Source organism: Saprolegnia parasitica (genome assembly GCF_000151545.1).
Source record: "Saprolegnia parasitica CBS 223.65 unplaced genomic scaffold supercont2.42, whole genome shotgun sequence".
NCBI lineage: Eukaryota > Oomycota > Saprolegniomycetes > Saprolegniales > Saprolegniaceae > Saprolegnia > Saprolegnia parasitica.
This window is the reverse complement of record NW_012156436.1, coordinates 169,942-182,498: the sequence shown is the minus strand read 5'-3', so window position 1 is coordinate 182,498 and position 12,557 is coordinate 169,942. Positions and strand designations below refer to the sequence as shown.

The window sequence follows — 12,557 nt, the reverse complement described above, 5'->3', positions numbered from 1 at the left end:
GCCACCGCGTCCTGCACCAGCACGAATTCTCTCTGCCCTTTCTAACCGATATCGGAGCGGTTACACGGTTAGCATTGTGACCAACCGCGGCTGGCGCTTCAATCGGGACATTCCTTTTTCAGCCTGCTTTCAGGCGAATTTAGGACATGTCCCAAACCTAGGAACGTGCGACACACGTGGCATCTGTCTTGCTGGAATCTCAGCGCGAAGCGAGCGGTCACGAAGCGACCGACCACGTCGGCTTCACGATGCATTGATCAACCAGCGAAGTCACTGCGCCTCGGACCTTCACGGACTCGACGCAGTATGTCGGCGGCGCCTCGCGGTCATCCAGCGACGAGTTGGTCGGCTGATATGTGAACCATGCGACAAGGCGGCTGCAGCATCCTGCGCCTCGACACAACGAACGTCCATGCAGCAGCAGCAGCAGCAGACGAAGAAGCAGAAGCGACCGAACGACGACGTCGATGTTGCTACCGTCGGTTCTAGCATTCGGCCCACGTCGCCAGCAGTATTATAGCAGCTTTGGATCCGCCTCGCAACCCTTGGGCTCATCCCCGCCGATCCAACGGCGTAGCCACTGAAGTCGTAATAGGATGTGTACACCCAATGCTGCCACGCTGCGATGGGAGCGCAGTAAATAGCAGTAGCTATCACAGTTCGTAGCTGGGTCGCTGCCGCGGTGTAGCTGGGTGCGAATGGTGCCAGCGTACACTGCACCGTCGCCATCTCTGCCTCTCGTAACAAGCTCCCGTAACGAGGCTCGTGGCGCTGGAGGCTTGGTCGGCAGCCCTCGCTTCTACGCACACGAGTGATGCACTGTACGTTAGCTGGCGTGCGCGGTGGCAAGCTCTGCCATACGAGATCCGCGACCGACGTAACACGCTGTTACAGCTGGCTCCCGTTCGAGCGCTTCGATTTTGCCACTCTCGAATTCGCCCACTTCCGCATGGGTCTCTTCCGCCAGAACTCGCCGTCGTCGCCGGCGGTCGCCGAGAACGGCCTCACGCCCGTCATGCAGGAGAAGAACGAAGACGCGATCTTCGCCGCGCGCAAGAAGCGCATGCTCATCATGGCCGGCTGCGGCTTTGCCGTCGTCGGCGCCGTCGGCGCGGTGACCTACTTTGGCACGGCCAGCGGTACCAGCGCCAGCAGCACGAGCGATGTACGTTGCACCACTGCCTCGATAGTGACTGATGCGAATGCATAGGGCTTGGCGACGCCGACGACCAAGGCGCCGGCCGGCGAAACCTCCGTCGGCTCGACGGGTCTTGAAGGCGGTGTGGTCGCCTCGGGTACGCACCTGTCTGCGACGAGCGCTTGGATCTCATGGAATCGCACTAGGCTACACGGAGATTCCGACGCCGGCGCCGACGACGCCCGAACCGGTCTACGAGTCGTGGACCGAGACGACGACGAACGGCAGCATCGTGCACTTTTTCAATGGCACGTCGATCGAGACGACCAACGTCACGGACACCGAGTCGCTCATCGGCGGCAACTCGACGACGTCGGCGCCCGACGTCGTGACGATCCTCCCGACGACGGAAACGCCGGAGACGGAGACGCCGATCACGGACGTTACGACGCCGGCGCCCACGGATGCCGCGACCAGCGCACCGACGCAGGCGCCGACCTCTGCCCCGACGGACGCCCCGACCCCGGCTCCCACGCAAGCTCCCACCCCGGCTCCCACACAGGCCCCAACCCCGGCTCCCACGCAGGCCCCGACCCAGGCGCCCACCCAGGCTCCCACGCAGGCGCCTACCCAGGCTCCCACGCAGGCGCCTACCCAGGCCCCGACCCAGGCGCCTACCCAGGCTCCCACGCAGGCCCCCAAGCCTGCCCCTACGCAGGCCCCGCAGCCTCAGCCGCAGCCGCAGCCTCAGCCGCAGCCGGCAGCCGCAGCCGCAGCCGGCGCCTGCGCCCAACGCTGGCAAGACCAACAACAACGGGTCGGGCAAGTGGGGCGGCAGCATCAAGATCGTCAACAACCTCCCTGCGGTCTACAAGTACACGACCAAGTCGGCGACGTGGTTCACGGGCAACGGCCGCGGCGACCTGCAGAAGGGCGAGTCCGTCCAGCTCGGTCCGTTCAGCGGTGGCTACACGCTCGGCGTCCAGGAGAACGTCTTTGCCAAGTGCGTGTACTCGGGCACGTGCGCGTGGGACAACAAGTCGGCCGACAACTACTGCTACAACTTTAGCCTCGACGCGAGCTGCAACGCGTCGTGGAACGACTGCCCGTACCCGAACGGCCAGCCCGGCAAGAACGGTGGTATGTCGCCGGCGCCCGACGGCCGCAAGCGCTACACGATCACGGGCGCCGTCGACGCCAGTGGCACGTGCGTTGTGACGGTCAACCCGACGGGCGGCGGCGACTTCTACTGCGACGCCAAGTGGTAAACCGACCGGTCCTCGCTGTTGTTCCTAAATACTATCAATTTATACTCGTGATATCGAGGCTTGGAGCGACTAATGGCAGCGACGTACAAGAGCCTCTGCGCCTTGGCCTCGAGACGACTAACCTGCATCGCTGCATTTTTGCTCCACCAAGACCGTTCCCTCGACGTGGCACGACCGAGCAAGCTCAACGTCCACATCGAGACGGAGCTCCAGGCAATGCGTCATGTCAGATCAACGGAATGCATTCCCTTGTGTCAGATGCAGAAAGCGAACCCCACCGCCACGGACGCTGTTGTTGCAGCCACGTAACACGAGCTCGGTCGTGATGGAGGCACACGAATGGACGTTGAGCGCCTGCCCGTGCAGACCCGATTGGCGCATCACGCTTGAGAGACGCGTTGGCCTCGACCCTTTAGAACCAGCTACCGCCTGATTCGCTACCGCCTCGTGCTACATTTGCACCGGTCGTGCGGTCGGCGCAGGCGCGTTCATGGCATTTGCACAGGAACAACGATGGTCGGGAGGTCGCCCGTTCTCTTGCTCGTCGTCGCGACTTGGCGGAGTCCGCCGTCGCTGACGCCAACTGTGGATCGCTGATTGCTGAGCTGCGACGTTCTTGAAGCGGTCGGACTCGGGGGCGCTTGCTTCCACAGTCTGTCGACGCACAAGAAGACCGCGTTCTGATTGGCTGTTTTTTGACACGCAACGCGGACCTGCTCAGTTGCACTTGGATACGATGGAGCACGAGGAGCGAGCGCCGTTCGTAGCGACGACCAAGTCGGCCAGCTACGGCCACGCGAGTGACCTCGAAGCCGGGCTACGCGTGCTGTCGCTGCGGTCGCCCGAAGCCGTCGCGCTCTTCTCGCAGTACGTTGCGATTGGCATTCTCTACGGCCTCCTGCCCGGACTCCAGTACCCGATCTTCAACAACTATCTGCACATGGAGGGCTACCAAACCTCTGCGTATGGCGTCCTCATCCACATTGGCTGGTCGTTCAAGGTCTTCCTCGGCATGCTCTCCGACTGCGTCCCCATCTTTGGCTACCGCCGCAAGAGCTGGATGCTCCTCGGGTGGACGATCGCCATTGTGAGCCTTGGCTTCCTCACGTTCACGCCGTTTCCGTCGCCCTACTGCGACGCCCGGTACATTGCGTGCCCGGCCGTGCGCCCGTCGCCACTCGTCAACGCCAGCTTTTACAACCTCGACGCGCCCGACGCCGGGACGTCGATCATTGTGCTTTCCGTGCTCGTCGGGTTTGGCTACGTCATGGCCAACTCGGCCGCCGACGCCATCGTGGTCGAGTACACCCAGCGTGAGCCGCTCGCGACCCGCGGGCGCACGCAGAGCGCGATCTACGCGAGTCGGTACGCCGGACAGATGCTGGCGCAGACTGCGATCGCTCTCCTGCTCAACGGCAAAGTCTACGGTGGCTCGTTCGACTTTGACGTGCCACCCAACGTCGTGTACGGTCTCTGCCTCGCGCCGAGCGTCCTGATCCTCCCGAGCACGCTGCTGTGCCTCGTCGAGCACCCGTCAGCGCCGACGCCGATCCCGATCTGGCTCCACTCGTTCTGGCAACTGCTCCAGGTGCCAGCCATGTGGCGCGTCTGCGCCTTCAAATTCCTCAACTCGGCGTTCGCGTCTTCGGGGCGACACCGAGCGCACCGATTGCGCGGACGTGGGCGCACGTCGAGCCGCTCAACGACGCCATTGCCGGCGTCCTCGGGTCGCTGGCCATGGCGCTCATCATGGCCGGCGTCGGGCGCTTCGGACTGCACTGGAACTGGCGCACCGTCGTGGCCATTTCGACGGTCGGCATCATTGCCATCGATGCCGTTGCCGTCTTTGCCACCGTGTGGGACCTCGTCCGCAACCAGTGGTTCTACAACGGTGTCGTCCTCGCCGAGAAGGTTCCGGACGGCATCCGCTTCATGGTTGCGTCCTACTGCGCGGTTGAGATCGCCGACGTCGGCAACGAAGGCGCCACGTACGGCCTCGTCACAACACTCGGCAACCTCGCGTCGCCGTTCGCTGCGGTCTTTTACAAGCTCGCGGACGCGACGTTCGACGTGTCCCAAGACGCCATTGCGCGCGACGACGTCGACGTTCGGTGGCAAGTGACGTACTGTTTCCTCCTCTCGTACGGCGTGCGGCTCGCCGGTCTCTTCTGGCTCTTCTTGCTGCCACCGCAGAAAGCGGCTTTGCGCCACCTCAAGCAGCACGGGACGCCCAGCGCCGCTGCTGGCGCCACGGTCGTTGTGGTGTTTGTACTGGCGCTGCTGCTCTCGGTGACGACCAACTTCATGTCGATCTACCCGGCCACCAAGTGCTACCGCATCGCCGGTGGCCACGGCACGGTCAACGGCACGTGTGTTTAGCTTCCTACTAACCCTAGCCCCTTTGCAGTTCAGGTAATTTCTGTGAGTACCCTATGGGCTTGTTTTCCATCGACTCGATACTCGGCAGCTCTTGATTTCTTCCGACGAATCCCGCACTCCAACCACGACCGAGTATGAGACCCTCTCCATTGGCGATACCTTTCTCGTGGTGTGCGTGGTGGACTGGAGCTTGGCGTGGGGAATCGCAGAGGTCCACAGCGTCGTCGTTCAAACTCTCTATGCGTTCTCATCGCCTCGTAAGCATAGGATGAACAAATGAGTTGTATTGGTACAAGGCCCTTGCACGTAGCAAGCGGGTGCTAGACACGAAAATAGCCCTGGATGCCACCGTCGTCGTCGCCGCCATCGTCATCGTCGTCGTCGTCGTCGTCATCGTCGTCCAAGTACACGTACGAGAGGGGAACCGTCGTCGACACCGGGGCATGACGCACCGTCACGACGGGCGACGACGCAGGCGAATATGGCGACGACGCGGCCGAATATGGCGCCAACGCACCAGCCGTTGCCACTGGAGACGTCGGCGGCGATGTTGGGGCACTGACTGCTGTCGCTACTGGAGACGGCGGCAACGATACCGGAAGACTTCTTGCCGTCGCTACGGGAGACGCGGACACCGGTGTGGCGATGCGCAGCACGGGCGCCGGCAGCGCTGCAACGTCAACGATGTCATTTGCCAGCGCGTCGATGGCATCGATGGTCTCTTGCGGAAGCAGCAGGTGCTTTCTTGCCGTCATCATCGTCGCAAACCAGTGGCCGAGGCGCATGTCGTGAAGGTCCGACGCCCACGCACGCGCGGGAGGCACGACGAAGGTCGGCGGCACCGTCGTGGCGCCGTGGATCCAGTAGTACGTGCGCAGACCGTCCAGAATGCGCGCCCACGTCGCGGGGACGTTAAAGACGTAACCAGCGTCGGCGAGTTGCGTCGTCTGGGCCGTCTTGAGCGACCGGGACTTGAGACCGACGCGCCAAAGAAGGTCGCCGAGCTCCAAGCCACGCCAGTCGTCGGGCCAGTCGCCGCCCGACGACGGCACGACGAAGTCGCGGGCCACGGCGCCGTTGCCAACCGTGTCGTTGTAGATTGCGACGAGATCAACGAGCGTGTCGAAATCGGGCAGGTCGGTCACGAGACCCGACGCGCGCACGAGGGCGGCCTCGTCGTCCGGGAGTTCGTACAAGTGCTCTCGGAGCGCCGGCAGCACGAGGCTCAGAACGATGCCATGCGCCGGCGTCGACCACGCGTCGTTGTCGGAGGGCACCGCAAACCCTTCGGGCACGTCGAGCGTCCCGTGGAGCAGCTGGTACGTCAGCAGCGCCTGGATTTGGGTGCCCCACGACATGGACTTGGCCTGCAGCGCCGTCGAGCCGGCCGGGCGGATGAAGCAGCGGGAACGGACGCCCGAGACGCGCCATAGAAACCCGATCGCGTCCAGCTCGGCCTTTTGCGACGGCAAGAGTGGCTTGGAGCCAAAGCGCAGATGCGACACAATCTTGCCGAGCGGCATGTCGCGCAGACGCCGCGGGTACGAGAGCGGGAGGATGCAGGCATCGGGCACCGCGAGATGACCGTTCTTGACTCGGTACAAACAGAGCGCGTGGATCTTCTCGTCCCAGCTCCACTCGCTGTACGGCGCCGGGTCGCTCGACTCGGTCGGCATGGCTTTGTTGCTTCTCGGCGTGTTCTGGACGACCTCGAGCTTGATGTTGACCGGTGGCTCCTCCTTGATGTCTGGCACGCGACGGCTCTTGGTAGCCACGCGATCCGTGGGCGCCATCGATGTGCGCTTGTCCGTCTTGGCTGCGACTTTGTCCTTGGCTTTCTCCTTGGCGGCTATCTTGTCCTTGGCGGCTATCTTGTCCTTGGCTGCAGAGCTCTCTCTGGCTGTGGTCTTGTCGCTACGGGAAGCTGCCTCGACCTTGATCGACGACGTCTTCTTGCTCCAGCGAAAGCCGAGGGCGTCCAGTGTCGCCTTGTGCTGCGCGTCGATCGTCGGTTGCTTTCGAATGAGGTTGACGACCCGCCCGAGCCAGAGGCCGCGGCACGCCCTGGGATACGGTGGTCCCGACGTCGTCCTAAAGTCACTCGGAACATCCACGTGCCCATGCTTGGCGTGGTAGATCTCGAGCGCGGTCACGACGTTCGAAAACAGCACCGACGAGTCAGGCGGTGGCGCGTCCTTTTGGAGGCCGTCCACGTCGCGTTCCGTGGCGGGCGGCAGCATGTGCAGCGGCTTTGCTTGCTGCAGTCGGCGATTGTACCGTCCGAGGTGCAGGCCGCGGAGGTCTTCGGGCCACGACGCTTTGTTGGGCACCACAAACGTCAGCGGCACGGCGAGGGTGCCGCACTGGCGGCGGTACTCGCGCAGGCCGGCGACGACGCGGGCCCAAGTCGCTGGCGTGTTGAAGACGTAGCCCGTGTAGGCGAGCTGCTTGGCTCGCTCCGGCGACAAGCTTACCATCGTGAGGCCGATGCCGTACGTAATTTCACCGAGGGGCAGTCCGTGCCACCGCGGGAGCCACTTGTCGGTGGCTGGTACATGGAAATCGATGCCGATGTTGCCGTGCCCAAAGAGCGACTTGAAGCGCCGAAGGAGCATGAGGAGGCCGGTCCACCGGGGCAGGTCCAAGCACAGACCGAGCTCATGCACGCTGCGAGCGTCGGCCGGCGTCAGATCGTAAAAGTGCTGGCGCAAGCGAGCCGGGATCGCGTCCAGAAGGACACCGGCGGCCTTGGGCGGCCACGGCGCGCCGCTGGGGACAGTGAAGCCTTCGGGGACGTTGAGATGATCGTGCTCTTCTGCAAACACCTCGATGGCGTCGACGAGGCTCGTGAAGGAGGTTGCGGCGTACAAGGACTCGGTTCTGCACGAAATGGTGCCGACCGTCGAGTGCCAAACGAAGCCGATCGTTTCGAGCTCTTCGATCTGCTCGGGCAGCAACGTGTGGCGGCGGTACCGGACGTTTTGGGCCGTGGCGCCGAGCGCGAGCCCCCAGAGGTGCTTGGGCCAGCGGCGGTCCTTCTTGGGCACGAGAAATGACTGCGGCACGCGCGTGTTGCCATGCACGAGACGGTACGTCGCCAGCGCCGTGCGAATGTCAGCCCACGGCAGCCCGCCCGCGAGCTCGCGCCGTGTCGGAACGTCCACCCGCGCCCGCTTCTTCTCTGGCGACGGGTCGGGCTCCCGTGTCGGCGGCGCCCGTCGCTTCAACGTTGATGGGTCTTGCTTTGTCTTTGGTGCGGACGCGGGCTTTGGTGCAGGCGTGGGCTTTGGGACAGGCGTCGCGCGCGCCGGTTTGGCCGGTGCCGACGTGTGCGGCGGCTTTCGGCTCAGAATCGGCTTGTCGTCTTCGAGGTTGGCGAGAGCCGCCACCGTCTCCTTGGGCAACAGACGCAGCTCCTGGGCTTGGCGCAATTTCGCCACAAAGTACCCGAGGCGCATGCCCCGGACGTCGGCGTCCCAGTGCTTGGGCACGACATAGCCCACGGGCACCTTGGTCTTGCTGAACATCGTCATGTACGCCTCGAGGCCGCGCACGATGTTCGCCCACGTCTCCGCGCAGTTGAACTCGAGGTCAAAGTCGTCGAGGTCGTCGCGCTTTTCGTCCGGCAGCTCGTGCCGCTTGATGCCGAGGTACCAGACGAGCTCGCCAAGGTTAAAGCCGTGGTAGGCCTTGGGCCAGCTCTTTTTCGACGGCACCGTAAAGTCCAACGGCACGGCGCTCTCGCCGATGCTGAGGTCGTAGGTGCGCAGCAGCGAGAGGACGTCGGCCCATGGCGGTCGGTCCGTGCACAGCGACAGGCCGTGCAACGCGGCCATCTGCTTGGTCGAGAGTCGGTAAAACTCGCTGCGCAACATCGGCAGCGCGTAGTAGAGCGCGACGCCGGCCGCAGCGCGGGGCCACGCGCCTTTACTGGGCACGATAAAGTCTTCGGGCATCTCGTCGACGTCGCCAATGGCCGTCGTGTAGGCGCGGAGGGCGGCGACGAGCGCCGAGAGCTCGACGTTGATCACCGAGTGCCGATCCTGGCTTTCGCCAGGGATGCGGTGCGGAAGGCTGCCGGGTGCCCATGCAAAGCCAAGCGCGTCGAGGGGCTCGAACCGGTCGGACGCATACGTCAGCGCGACGAAGCGGGCGTTCTCGGCGACGCGGCCGAGGGCGGCGCCGCGCAGGACCTTGGGCCATGGCCGCGCGTGTGGAACGATGAACGTTCGTGGCATCGTGCAGTGGCCGTTGAGCTGGCGGAAGATGGCGAGGCCCTCGAGCCGCGCTTCCCATGGCGTCTCGCGCATGCCAGACCAGGACTACCGGTAGGCAGCCAATCCGGTGCGAGAACCGGCGTGAACCAATCGGAACGCTCCAAAGAGACAGGCGGTCAAAGTCAAACGCGGACCAACGTTGTTGCCGTCGACTCACTGCCGTCGCGACAACGGTTGAGATTTCACGAGCAAGAATTTGGACTCGAGCTAGACCGCCACCACTCCGCCCCTCCGCCATAGTCGTCCCGCCGCTGCAGAAACATGGGATGTAGGAATGCGCAGATACAATAGTCTCCCAGAGAGCAGAGTCTCAGCAGGCGCAGCTAATGGCCGCTTGTGGCCATGCGATGTGCACCAAGCACTGAAGACGACGAGAGCCAACCCCTCCATCGACCGTGACGCGGAGGTCGAGGCAGCCCAGCCAGCCACTTCATGAGCACCTGGATGTTGTCCCCAACCATCCTATAGTACCGGTAAGTGTATACCGCGATGGAAATAGCTAACAGACTGGTGAGGGCGATCTTTTGACCAAATGTACAGGAGGTTACGAGGATAGGTGTGGCTTGAAGATAGCAAAAATATCGATTTTGGTCGTGGGACTCGGCGCGTTTAAAAGCAGACGACAGCATGCCATATATAGCCACATATAGACACCAATAGTGGCATGTGCCATAATTAACAAAACCGTCAATTGCTCGCGCTGTATCCCTCGCACGCCGACAGCAAGTAGCGTGGAGTGCTCTCCAAAGGTCCAACAATCACCAGGCCAAGCGGCGGCGATTTCATTTCTGGACGCGATGTCCGCGACCGAGCAGCCCCTCGTCGGAGGTGGTGCGATTGGCGATGCACCAAGATCGGTGATTGGCTTAAATAGATAATTAAAGTGACCAATCATATACGGTCATATCTGGCGTACGATCTTGGGCTGGTGTTAGTACGCCAACCAACACAGCTCCATCTCTTCCAGCGAGCTCTGCTCATTAAATTAAATTGACCCATTTCAACAGCAACCAACACAGCTCCACGGAGACCACTCATGAAGACCACAAAGCCCGACGGCGTTCGTCAGGGCCTACCAGCGATGCCCATGAACCTCGTTGCAGGACCTTACGCACCAGGATCGCGCCGCTACTCTGCGTGAACGCCGGCTCGTACGGCTATTCCCAGCGGCACAGCACTGGGGTCCACAGCGTGACTCAGTGCAGTGTGCATCGCGTCAAGACGAGTAGCGACACGGATGCGTACCTGGGTTGGATATTTGCTCCGACCCTCAAGTTGGTTCACTCTCACAAGGTTTTGGTTGAGCACTTTCCCAACCCCGTCGATGACGCGTCGTGTGTGATGTCCAAGTACGCTAACCCAACGATTTGAAAACTGGGAGCGTCGTGCAGCAACCGTGCAAGTATCATACGCTTACATTTTTCCTGGATGTCAATTTCTGGGCCAAGAGACTACTCACCGCAAGGAGTCTTTTGCTTGACGTCGTCGAGTTGTCTTTTGTGTTGGCGCTGCCAGGTTGACTGCTACAGTTCTAATTATTTAAAGAAGAGCTTCCTGTGTGTCGAAGATCGAGGAGTTGAAAGGATTGATCGCCAACTGAAGCATGTGGAAGTGGTACGGCACTCATTCCGGCGTGGGCAGCCACGGCACGCCCATGGCAAGCAGGTGCAGACGCGTGCTCGAAGGCGGTGCAATGTGCCTGCGTTGTAGCGCTCGGACGATGCGACCCAAAGGCAGACGCCACAGCATCTTGGGCCACTTGACGTCGTCGGCAGGCACGTCAAAGGTGCGGGCGACGTCAAAATCCCCAAACGTCGACTTGAAGAGCATGAGCCCCAGCACGCAGTGGCTCCAATTGACGTCGTCCATGTCCTCAGCATCGTCGTCCGAGTCGGCGCGTCGACGCTTCTTGGGTGACGACGCGTCATCCTCCAGATCCAGGATGTCGTCGTCATCGTGGGTGAGGTCCACGACAATGCGCGGTGACGTCGCGAGCGCCTTGCGCTTCAGCCCCGAATTCAGCGCCGATGTCTCCAGGGTCAAAGTCGGTGGTGATGCCGGCGTCGACAACTCCCAGACGAACCCGAGCGCATCGAGTTCAACAACCTTGCGCTCTTCCATGTGGGGGCGTAGCTGGCGAAGCCAGACGACGATGTCGCCGAGTCGCAGACCTCGCAGCGCCGATGGCCACGTGCTTGCTTCGTCCGTGCATGGTACAATGAAATCGGTCGGGACGTCGACGTGGCCGTGCTCGAGACGGTACACTTCGAGTGCTTCGAGCTTCGTTTGCCAGCGCTGGTCGTAGTCGAAGCCAAACGCTTCGAGGATGCACCGGCGCGACGGGGCCGCCGCGTCTTCGTGGACATCCAGCAGCGTCAAGTAGTAGCCTATCGGCTGCTGCAACAGCGCTGGCGGCCATAGCCCGTCGTCACGGATCGTCAGCACCACATCGTCGTGGAGGGCCTCGCGTTGCGCCGCCCAGAGCTTGAGAAAGGCGAGGATGTCGGGCCAGAGTGCATGGAACGCGAGGTCCCACGCGAAGCCAAGGTCGACGAGCGTCGCCTTGTCGAGGGCGTCGATGGTGCCGGCGGTCCGCGCTGCGCGGTACGCTTCGGCGCGGGCTCCGAGCCGGTCGATCTTGCTGCGCCAGTGGGCCGGCGCGACAAAGTCGGCTGGAATCGCGAGGTCTCCCACTTCGCGTCGGTACATGGCAAAGACACTGGCGCAGTTGTCCAGCGGGTTGTAGCGTCGAATGTCGTGGTACAAGCGCATGCGCTCGTCGTACGCGTCGCGCGCCTCGGGTGGGACCCAGCGGTAATGCAGCGCAGCGTCAGTGCACCGGCGGTAGCGGCCAAGACGCATGCCCCAAAGCGCTGCCGGCCACATGTCGTTCTTGAACGGGACTTGAAAGCATTCGGGGACGCCTTGGCCGCCATAGAGACTCCGAAAGATACAGAGGGCGTCGAGCACGCGTGCGAACGTCGTCGCAGTTCGCGACATCAGGCCCATCGCGCGCAGGTCGTCTCGGTACCGACGTAACAGCGTCGGCGTCAGCATGTGCACCTTGTAAGCGACGTCGCCGAGCGGCGCGCCTCGCCACTCGCGGCGCCATGGCGGCGACGCCGGAATGCTAAAGTCCATGGGAATGTCAAGGGCGCCGTAGACATCCGTGAAGGTTTGCAGCTGCGCTATAAAGTCGGGCCATAGGGGCGCAAAGCGGCAGCGGCCGATGCCGTGCAGCTTGGCCACGTACGCTTCTGGAAGCTCAAAGACGTGGCGAGTGACCTCGTCGATGGCGAAGACCAGGTCGGCGCTGCCAAGGCTAAGCGGCCACGCAGACGGTGTCTCGGGGATGCAGAAGCCGTCGGGCATGTACGTGTGGCCATGCAGGCGGTGGTAGACGCAGAGCGCGTCGACGAGCACCTTGGTCGGGACGCGCCGGAACTCGCGGTCCGCGCCTTGCGGCTGGAAGTAGCAGCGCACGTCGCCGGGATA

General features: G+C 62.8%; 5 protein-coding genes across 5 annotated transcripts in view; 2 read left to right on the top strand and 3 right to left on the bottom strand.

Annotated features, from left to right (window-relative positions):
* Positions 1 to 949: 949 nt before the first annotated feature.
* SPRG_08945 (hypothetical protein) lies at positions 950 to 2,406 on the top strand (the record flags this gene model as incomplete). Its single annotated transcript, XM_012348287.1, has 4 exons — positions 950 to 1,165; positions 1,211 to 1,295; positions 1,345 to 1,955; positions 2,014 to 2,406. The coding sequence occupies 4 exons, from the start codon at positions 950 to 952 to the stop codon at positions 2,404 to 2,406; spliced, it is 1,305 nt and encodes a 434-aa protein (XP_012203677.1).
* Positions 2,407 to 3,142: 736 nt separating this feature from the next.
* Positions 3,143 to 4,785, top strand: SPRG_08944 (hypothetical protein; the record flags this gene model as incomplete). Its single annotated transcript, XM_012348286.1, has 2 exons — positions 3,143 to 4,041; positions 4,068 to 4,785. The coding sequence occupies 2 exons, from the start codon at positions 3,143 to 3,145 to the stop codon at positions 4,783 to 4,785; spliced, it is 1,617 nt and encodes a 538-aa protein (XP_012203676.1).
* A 270-nt stretch (positions 4,786 to 5,055) lies between these two features.
* Positions 5,056 to 9,095, bottom strand: SPRG_08943 (hypothetical protein; the record flags this gene model as incomplete). The annotated part of the gene is made up of 1 exon (XM_012348285.1): positions 5,056 to 9,095. One exon carries the CDS (start codon positions 9,093 to 9,095, stop codon positions 5,106 to 5,108), a length of 3,990 nt encoding a protein of 1,329 aa, XP_012203675.1. The 3' UTR covers positions 5,056 to 5,105.
* A 967-nt stretch (positions 9,096 to 10,062) lies between these two features.
* Positions 10,063 to 10,274, bottom strand: SPRG_08942 (hypothetical protein; the record flags this gene model as incomplete). The annotated part of the gene is given in 3 exon segments (XM_012348284.1): positions 10,063 to 10,134; positions 10,178 to 10,210; positions 10,218 to 10,274. Coding segments are annotated over 3 exon segments (162 nt in total).
* Positions 10,275 to 10,685: 411 nt separating this feature from the next.
* The window catches only part of SPRG_20706 (hypothetical protein), a gene marked incomplete at both ends in the record, with an annotated part of 5,071 nt that continues 3,199 nt past the window's right edge, over positions 10,686 to 12,557 (bottom strand). Inside the window, one exon of the mRNA XM_012348327.1 lies at positions 10,686 to 12,520. Coding sequence (XP_012203717.1) covers positions 10,686 to 12,520 — 1,835 coding nt within the window. The remainder of the gene's footprint in view (positions 12,521 to 12,557) is intronic.